Genomic DNA, 10,441 nt, shown 5'->3' on the forward strand with positions numbered 1-10,441 from the left:
ATTCAGAAGACGGTATGAGTTTTTCTTGGCAAGTTCATATTAAAGATTCCTATTAACTGTTTACAAATCAACAGCTTGAGAAGGAAGTACAGACTGAGTGCAAAAATAACCAACACAATTCGTTCATTCAGTCCATCGAATGACCAGATTCACTCAGTCCCTGGATTCAGTTCGATATAACCTGTGAGCCATAATTAAAGCCGAAAACTGAAATCCTGATCTCTTCCCTTGCAAAGCAATTTTTTCAGCTCAAAGTGCACTCCAAGACCAAGGCTCTTTTTTCCAGCTAGCCAGAGCGTTTCTACACCTTGCTTTGTTTTTGCAACATTTTAGTGATTCAATTTACCAAGGGGCGGCACGGTGGTGTAGTGGTTAGCGCTGTCGCCTCACAGCAAGAAGGTCCTGGGTTCGAACCCCGGGTCCGGCGAGGGCCTTTCTGTGTGGAGTTTGCATGTTCTCCCCGTGTCCGCGTGGGTTTCCTCCGGGTGCTCCGGTTTCCCCCACAGTCCAAAGACATGCAGGTTAGGTTAACTGGTGACTCTAAATTGACCGTAGGTGTGAATGTGAGTGTGAATGGTTGTCTGTGTCTATGTGTCAGCCCTGTGATGACCTGGCGACTTGTCCAGGGTGTACCCCGCCTTTCGCCCGTAGTCAGCTGGGATAGGCTCCAGCTTGCCTGCGACCCTGTAGAACAGGATAAAGCGGCTAGAGATAATGAGATGAGATGAATTTACCAAGTTCATTCTTTTTCAATGAATCAATATCTTGATTCATCTGAGATGCAGAAATAATAATAATAATAATAATAATAATCCCCACAAAGTTCTACTCTATGTACATCACACATCACATCACATTATCTCTAGCCGCTTTATCCTTCTACAGGGTCGCAGGCAAGCTGGAGCCTATCCCAGCTGACTACGGGCGAAAGGCGGGGTACACCCTGGACAAGTCGCCAGGTCATCACAGGGCCGACACATAGACACAGACAACCATTCACACCTACGGTCAATTTAGAGTCACCAGTTAACATAACCTGCATGTCTTTGGACTGTGGGGGAAACCGGAGCACCCGGAGGAAACCCACGCGGACACGGGAAGAACATGCAAACTCCGCACAGAAAGGCCCTCGCCAGCCACGGGGCTCGAACCCGGACCTTCTTGCTGTGAGGCGACAGCGCTAACCACTACACCATCGTGCCGCCAGAATCTAAAATATCAAACATATATTTTTAACACTTTTTTGTTTCCCACACAATTCCATACATGTTCCAGATGTTATTTCATAGTTTTGATGTCTTCAACATTGTTCTATAATGGAGAAAATACAAAATACAGAAAAACCTATGAATGAGTAAATGTGTTGCACCTGTGTTTCTGTCATCCTGTATACTATGCCACGGCACTGCACAATGGTCCTGAGGAAACACCATTGTGTTCTAATGTATATGAGCTATATAGAGGAATTGCAATAAAAACCCACTTGACATGACCTTACTTGACTTACAGGCGTTCATTTCCTTCCTTTCGTCAAATGTCGTCAACAATAATGACAATGGATTTACAGACTGAGTCAGGGATGTCATTCATGGGTCGAACCTGTGCGCATTATCGGATTGGTTCAGCTTAATTTTGATTTCGCTGGTCATGGTGCACTGAGCCACCCAAACATATTAGAATGCACACACATAACGAAATGGAAGCAAATCAGTAACCTAACTGCCTTTATTCAGGGTCAAAATGAAAGTGATTAATAAAAGGTCAGACTTTATGTTACAGTTTTATGAAGTTAAATGAGGTGTTAGAATTGCACTCGAGTTTTAAACCCATAGTACCAGCATTGCATTGCACTGCATTGCACCGCACAGAGGTGACAGATGGACTTCTGAATCACTTAGACTGATTGATTAGAAAGAATCAGTTGAGGAGAATGATTCGTAATGAGTCAGACATCATTACACCCATCATGTCACATGTTCCAATAATAAATAACAAGTAATAATGAACCTAAATTAAGCAGTCAGAAAAATAGGCCAGCCCGGCACAGATGAGTGTGTATTCAGACAGGAAAATTGTGCCCTGGAATATGGGCATGTCCGAAACTGGGAAGCCTTTTGCCCACATTTTGTGTAATATGACCAATAATAACACCTAAAAGTGTCTTTCTACTTTTAGAAGCATCACCTGCGGCATGAAGAACAGCAGCGTGAAGAGGTTTAATTTTAGAGTTTAGAGTTTAAGCTCATCGCTGAGTAACACAGTCATTTTAACCATCAAATCTGCACTACATCTAACTAAAGACACCTGAGTCACCTTTCCATTTTCGTCTCCAAAATGACAAACATTAAAGGTTACACACTAATCTTTCTGCGTGCTTTCTTATAACAGCTGATCAGAGGACAGACGGTCACTAATACCAGCAGCTTGAGGAACATGGGAGGCATTCAGCAGACACTCTTATCCGGAGCGACGTACAACATACCCAGAGCAGCCTGGGGAGCATTTGGGGGTTAGGTGCCTTGTTCAAGGGCCCTTCAACCATTCCTGCTGGTCCAGGGAATCAAACCGGTGACCTTTTGGTCTGCTTGTCTAACCTTTAAGGCCATGACTTCCTCCTACTTCTACATACTTCTTCCATACATACTACACACAGGGCTTAAAGCTCATCACTGCGCTTAAACAAACAAAACACAAAACCAGACCCGTGGATATCCAGTAAAATTCCCTGTCAGTCACATAACACGTCTCTTCAATAAACACATTCTGAGGGCAGGCATGGGCTCGTCAATCCCAGGATGCCATCGCATCCCCTTCTACTCTTTTCTCTCCTTGTGTTTCATGACAGGGGTTTATGTAGTACTTTCAAATTTAAAAAAAATGTGAATGAAATGGGGAAAAAAAACCCTGCATGAGCTGTAAGCAAAACTCATATTAAAGCTTAAAATCTGTTTGGCTGAAGATAGTTACAACAGTGTGACTGACTAATGAGTCACCACAGCTGCAGGTAATCGCAAAAAAGCCCAACATTACTGCCTGCCGTAAATCACAAGATGTGTACGTGCATGCTCCTGAGAGAGAAAACGAGTGGGCGAGTGAGTGTAAAAAAATCTTGAAAATTGAAAAAAAAAAAAAAAAACCACCCCAAAAACATCCATACAAAAACAGTCCATTTGTGAGTGTGTAGATGCAGTTTCAGTTGGTGTCTTCACACTTTCATGTTCTCTCTCTCTCTCACACACACACACACACACACACACACACACACACACACACACACACACACACACACACACACACACCACCTAGAGGAAAAGGGAAACCGTGGGAGGTCAAGCTGCTGATGCACCGCTGATAATCTACGTGGCTCTTTCAGTGCCACGTCTGATAGTCGAGCTAATAAATAACAAACCTCGCGACGTTTATTGTTAAGTCTTATTCTCCAGAACCTTCAAAAAAAAAAAAGACTTAATACTCCATAACTAGCTTGAGGAAAGATAATCAGACCCTGTGCTTATATCTAACATCAAGTAAAACACTTGTGTTCAGAAAATTAGGGTTCATAATGTGGGCAGATGCTGATAATAAATGTCCCTATTAACAATAATTAGAGCATTAAGGCTGCATTTGTACTGTACTTGGGATGTTTATCTCATCTCATCTGATTATCTCTAGCCACTTTATCCTGTTCTACAGGGTCGCAGGCAAGCTGGAGCCTATCCCAGCTGACTACGGGCGAAAGGCGGGGTACACCCTGGACAAGTCGCCAGGTCATCACAGGGCTGACACATAGACACAGACAACCATTCACACTCACATTCACACCTACGGTCAATTTAGAGTCACCAGTTAACCTAACCTGCATGTCTTTGGACTGTGGGGGAAACCGGAGCACCCGGAGGAAACCCACGCGGACACGGGGAGAACATGCAAACTCCGCACAGAAAGGCCCTCGCCGGCCACGGGGCTCGAACCCGGACCTTCTTGCTTTGAGGCGACAGCGCTAACCACTACACCACCGTGCCGCCCTGGGATGTTTATCTCAGGTAATATTGCAGCTTTATATGTCATTTATTATTATTAGTATTATTTTGTAATTATTTGAAACAATGCTTTAAACAGGAACTTCTGCAACTGTCTCTGATCGAGTGTATATTTCAAACAGAAATTAAAATGTATTTAAACTAAAATAACACACAGAAATACACTGTATTCCTTACAGTATGTTCTATTCTTAATATATTTTATTATATATTGTTCTAAGACTGTAGCAAATGTCAAGTAATTCACTAACACTCTTCTGAACTGGTTCTTGCATATTAAAGCACTTTCCAGTTTGAAATTGCGAACTAAAAACCAAGTAATGGAAACACTTGAATTGTAGGGGAAAAACCCCCCTCAAATATCGCAAAAAAAAAGTATACGGCTGCATGAGGTGGTTTTTCAGACGATTCGAAAAAGCGATATTTTCAAAATTTTGGCATTTAAGTTATAATAATATTAATAATAATTTATTACTTTTATATAGCGCTATGTGTACATTCTATAGCACTTTACAATAAAAACCCCCGCAAACAAACAATAGTTATACTTCAAGTCTAAAATCACTACAGGATAAAAATAAATTAAATAAAATAGCTTCAATGAGGCTGTAGCTCATACCGACCAAGACACCCATAAAATCGTAAATATGAGAGGTGGTGCCACCATCTTGACAACTCTTATGCACACCCACCTGAGGAACATTGTATGTGAGTTTGATTGAAATCCGATCAATCCTGTAGGAGGAGGAGTGATTTTTGTAAATTGTGGATGGACGACGACGGATGACGTATGATCGCATCAGCTCATCTGGCCTGGTCTGGGGGCGGATGACCTATCCATCCATCCATCCATCCATCCATTATCTGTAAGCGCTTATCCTGTGCAGGGTCGCGGGCAAGCTGGAGCCTATCCCAGCTGACTACGGGTGAGAGGCGGGGTACACCCTGGACAAGTCGCCAGGTCATCACAGGGCTGACACACATAGACACAGACAACCATTCACACTCACATTCACACCTACGGTCAATTTAGAGTCACCAGTTAACCTAACCTGCATGTCTTTGGACTGTGGGGGAAACCGGAGCACCCGGAGGAAACCCACGCGGACACGGGGAGAACATGCAAACTCCATACAGAAAGGCCCCTGTTGGCCGCTGGGCTAAAAAAAAAAAAATATTTTTATGTATCTATTCTTTTTATTTTATTCTTTTTTTCTATGATTATGGTTATTTAGTTTGGTTTTGATTTTACTGTTCATTGTTCACACATGTTCAAAATAAAGATTTCAATTTCAATTTCAACCCAGAACCTTCCTGTTGTGAGGCGACAGTGCTAACCACTACACCACTGTGGCGCTCCCAGATGAGCTAATAATGATTAATTTTCAAAAAACAAGTCAGAATCTCAGAAGCATAAGCTGATTTCAGTAAGAAGGTTTTCAACTGTTTCTTGAAACTGTTAAAGTTACATGAAGAGGAACAAAACCAACAAAAATCATCATGCCAGAGCTTATCAGGTCTTTGAGATCTGTCGCCATGTTTAATTGGAATGACTATCATGAGAGGAGAAAATCCAGCTTTAATCATATAACATTACTTGATCACTTTACATATAGGAATGTAAATACACCCATTACAATTGTGTAATATCTGCCTACACTGCAATTCCCCCACTTACTTTACCTTGTAATTTATTTATATTCTTTTTTTATTGCTGCTGTTTTCTCTGAGTGCACCCAAACTAAGTTTCGTTGTATAACTACAATGACAATAAAGTCCTATCTATCTATCTATCTATCTATCTATCTATCTATCTATCTATCTATCTATCTATCTATCTATCTATCTATCTATCTATCTAAACACAACATTTGCGATCGTTTTGTCGACTTCTGTTTTGCACGTAAGTGCAATGGAAACCCGCCTACACTCTGTGTTAGTCTTGTGTTTAAGAAACCTCAGTCCAATATTGGATTTTATTTGAGTTACAGCGAAGTTCACGACTTGTTTGCTTTCCATGTATAAAATGCATAAATACAACCCCACAGCACTGTTGAATCCTCAATTCTGATTGGTCAGAAGGCGTTTATTAATTAACAGTTCTGGCTGCACGGTTTATATTAATGTACTCATTCTAACATGTTCTTTCTATAATCGTAACAACTTATACAGCTTTTCTGTTATTGTTGCTATGATAGCGTACTTTTATGTGAGAAGATTTTTTTTTTCGTATTTTTGGAGAGAGTCTCCAGTAAAAGTCGTCAGGACAAAGGTGTTTGTGCTTCGTGGCTTCTCTGTAACATGACAAGATGCATTTAAAAAAAAAAACTTATTCACTTCATTAGACAGTAAAAAACGATGCTGGTGAAGAAAAAGACTATTACTAGATGCTAACTAACAGGAACTAACTCGCTCAATGACTGTTCCACAACATTAAACATAATGAATGCAGGACTTGTTGTGCTGTGATCTAAGAGGAAGAAAACACTTCAGGATGTGCTGTAAACAGTAAATAGCAAATAATAAAAATACTAAATAAATAAATAGCCCTATTCCACAACTGTAGTAATCCAAGTTACGTCAAGAACCGCTCAACTAAGTAAAGAGAAACGACATCCAACATTACTTTAAGACATGAAGAAGTGTCTTTTAGTTAATAAAAATAAAGAAAAAACGTTGAATCAGAAGGCATGTCCAAACTTTTGACTGGTACTGTATATCATATACGCTCACCGGCCACTTTATTCGGTGATTTACTTTATTATATAAATCATATGTAATAATGAGTTGCCAAAATATCATTCACACCTAGCTTGTGTCTAATAAACTCGTATCAGCACTGGCCACTTTATGAGGAACACCCATCCACCTGCTGTTTTATGCAGTTCTCTAATCAGCCGATCCATTGACAGCAGCACGATGCATAAAATCATGCAGATTCAAATCAAGAGGGGCGGCACTGTGGTGTAGTGGTTAGCGCTGTCGCCTCACAGCAAGAAGGTCCGGGTTCGAGCCCCGTGGCCGGCGAGGGCCTTTCTGTGCGGAGTTTGCATGTTCTCCCCGTGTCCGCGTGGGTTTCCTCCGGGTGCTCCGGTTTCCCCCACAGTCCAAAGACATGCAGGTTAGGTTAACTGGTGACTCTAAATTGACCGTAGGTGTGAATGTGAGTGTGAATGGTTGTCTGTGTCTATGTGTCAGCCCTGTGATGACCTGGCGACTTGTCCAGGGTGTACCCCGCCTTTCGCCCGTAGTCAGCTGGGATAGGCTCCAGCTTGCCTGCGACCCTGTAGAAGGATAAAGCGGCTAGAGACAATGAGATGATACAAATCAAGAGCTTCAGTTCATGTTCACGTCAAACACCCGAATGGGAAAAATTGTGATTTCAAAGTGTGACTTTCTTTCACTGTGGTATGGGTGTTGGTTCGAGCCAGATGGACTGGTTTGAGTATTTCAGAAACTGCTGATCTCCTGGGGTTTTCACACACAACAGTCTCTAGAATTTACACAGACAGAATGGTGCGAAAAACAAAAAACATTGAGTGAGCGACAGTTCTGTAGGTGGAAACAAACATCTTGTTGATAAGAGAGGTCAGAGGGAAATAACCAGGTTGGTTCAAGCTGCCAGGAAGGATATAGGAAGGATATAGTAACTCAATGAGTCACTCTTTGCAACCGTGTTAAACAGAAAAGCATCTCAGCATGCACTAAACATCCAACACTGAGGTGGATGGGTTACAATAGCAGAAGACCACATTGGGTTCCACTCCTGTCAGTGAAGAACAGGAATGATGTGGGCTTTTGCTGTTGTTGTTGTGCATCCACCTTAAAGTTTCACGTGCGTTCTGAGATTATTTTCTGCTCACCATTGTTGTAAAGAGTGCTTATTTGAGTTTTTGGTTTTGAAAAATTTGAATTTTCTTTCCTGTCAGCTCAGACCAGTCTGGATCCATCTACTCGCAGGAAGTTTTTTGTTTTTCGCACCATTCTGTGTAAACGCTAGACACGGTTGTGTGTGAAAACACCCAGGAGATGAGCAGTTTCTGAAATACTCAAACCAGCCCGTCTGGCACCAACAACCATGCCATGGTTAAACTTGCAGCGGTTGCACTTTTGCCCCATTCTGGTGTTTGATGTGGACATTAACTAAAGCGCTTGCTTTGTATCTGCACGATTTTATGTATTGTGTTGCTGCCATATGATTGGCCGTGTGGACGACTGCATGAACGTGCAGGTATACAGATGTTCCTGATAAAGTGGATGGTGCACAATATGTCTAATATTTAAAAGCTAAACTGTGCAACTCATCTTTACAACCGTAGTGAACAGAAAAGCATCTCAGCATGCAACAGAAGAAGACCACATTGGGTTCAACTCCTGCAGCCAAGAACAGGAATCTTAGGGCGTATTCACACCTACGTTGTTTGGTCCGGACCAAACGAACCAAATTTCCCTTGGTCCGGACCTTTTGGGTTGGTCTGAATACAAACCACCGAACTCTGGTCCGGACCAAACAAGCGGACCGAGACCGAGCTGCAAGGTCGGACTCGGTCCGGACCAAAGGAACCCTGGTGCGGACCTTTTGGAGGTGTGAAAGCAGACCGGACCTAATGCGACAGTTTTGCTTTTTTGTACCTCGGGAGCTTCCGTCGTTTGTCGAGCATTATAGGAAACAGAGTCTTGACACTCCACCGCAAAGTGCAAACACTGTTTCAGTTGTCAAGGGAACCTTACAACAGTCGTTCAGTCATTCAGACCAGTGGTAGGCTAGACTACAGAGTACAAAAAATGAGTAGGGGGCAAACGTGGGCCGAGGAAGAAACGCGTCCCCTTGTGGATATATGGGCAGATGTCCACATATCTGAGCTTTTGGAGAGAACACACAAAAATGCCGACGTGTTTGCTGTATTCAGTGAGAAAATGAAGGAGAAGGGGTTCACGCGCTCCCCAGAACAATGTCGGCTAAAAGTGAAGAAACTCCGTCAGACCTACATTAAAATCAGGGACATTCTTTCAAAAAGTGGCGGTACTAGCGACTTGCGTGAAGAGCCAGAACTGTCACAACATGATGTGCGCTCATCAGCGCTATCCTTCGTGACTACTTTTGAACTTAACGCTTTGTGCGCGTGTCGTCTCTGACCAATAGCTGAATGGCCTCAGGGCGCGTGGCTTTGTTGACAGATTTTGGTCCGCTTACTAAAATGTAGAGTGTGAAAGCGAACCGCACCAAAATGAAAAAATAAAAAAAACATTTGGTTCGGACCAAAGCAAGTGAACTATCGAACTATCCTGGTCTGAATACACCCTTAGAATCAAGTAATAGACAAATTCCTATTAATGTGGCTGGTGAGTGTAAATACTGTATATAAATTACTCTTCCTGTGTTCTAAGGGATGCAAAACACCCATGATGCGTAGTGTAATTTACAAATACAAATTATTCCTGCTCTCACCAGGGCCTTTCTCCAAGAAGATGACCTTTGACTCAGGGAAGAAGTTTGAACCTGTGATGATCATTTCCTCTCCTCCACTGACTGGACAACTGCTCAAACTGAACTTCTCCACCTGAGGTAGCTCCTGTGCTGAGCGCTGGGCTACACACACACACACACACACACACACACACAAAAAAAAAAAAAAGCGAAGGGTGAATGTAAGGGGAAAAAAAATGCACCATATGTGTGATCCTGCGGCTGTGTGTGAGAGACTTACAGCACTCCACAGGGATTGAGGCAGCTTGTAAGGACAAAACTTTTCCGTTAGGTTGTGGAATATGAACCCGAAATACCACACGCACTCGGGTATTCTTTCGCCCAATGTCTGTCTCTCCTTTTCTCAGCTCGATATCTGAGTTCCTCAACTTTAGGATCCCGGCACAGTCAATACTGTAATACACAGCAACGACAGGAAAAAAAAAACAAAAAACAAAAACAACAACAACAAAAAAAACACTATTTAACACACGCTAGGAGGAAAGGAATTTCTTCGGTATTCTCATAAACATTTTAGAAGGTAATACTTCAGCAATTTAATTAGGAAAGTTTAAAAAGGACTATTTTCAACATCATTATAAAAATCCTTACTCTGATCCGTACTCTGGTCACTTGACCAGACATTACATCATGGGCAGCAATGGCCACTAGCTGCTGATGTGTTTATTCTATTATTATATCGTAGTGTTTCATGACACAAAAAGGCAAAAAAAAGAGCCTTTTTTAACTTGACGTTTAGGTTTTATGACCTCGATGGTGAAACCATGGAAAACAGAACGACGGTTTTTTTTGCTTCGTCAGAAGCCCACACAGTTTCCTTGGAATCAAATATGCTTTTGGTTCCAATTAACAATGTGCCACAGTGGAAGACATTACAGTGCACTTTGCTTCTATATTTTACACAATGCCCAGT

At 42.1% G+C, this 10,441-nt stretch overlaps 1 protein-coding gene across 1 annotated transcript in view; it reads right to left on the bottom strand.

The window, feature by feature from the left end:
* Positions 1 to 10,441, bottom strand: part of nfatc3a (nuclear factor of activated T cells 3a) — a 163,565-nt gene that overhangs the window by 45,381 nt on the left and 107,743 nt on the right. Inside the window, exons 5-6 of the mRNA XM_060911502.1 lie at positions 9,749 to 9,921; positions 9,490 to 9,630 (exon numbers count right to left, since the gene is read on the bottom strand). Of these exons, the coding sequence (XP_060767485.1) occupies positions 9,490 to 9,630; positions 9,749 to 9,921 (314 nt within the window). The remainder of the gene's footprint in view (positions 1 to 9,489; positions 9,631 to 9,748; positions 9,922 to 10,441) is intronic.

The sequence above is a fragment of the Neoarius graeffei genome, chromosome 27 (assembly GCF_027579695.1).
Source record: "Neoarius graeffei isolate fNeoGra1 chromosome 27, fNeoGra1.pri, whole genome shotgun sequence".
Classification (NCBI taxonomy): Eukaryota; Metazoa; Chordata; class Actinopteri; order Siluriformes; family Ariidae; genus Neoarius; species Neoarius graeffei.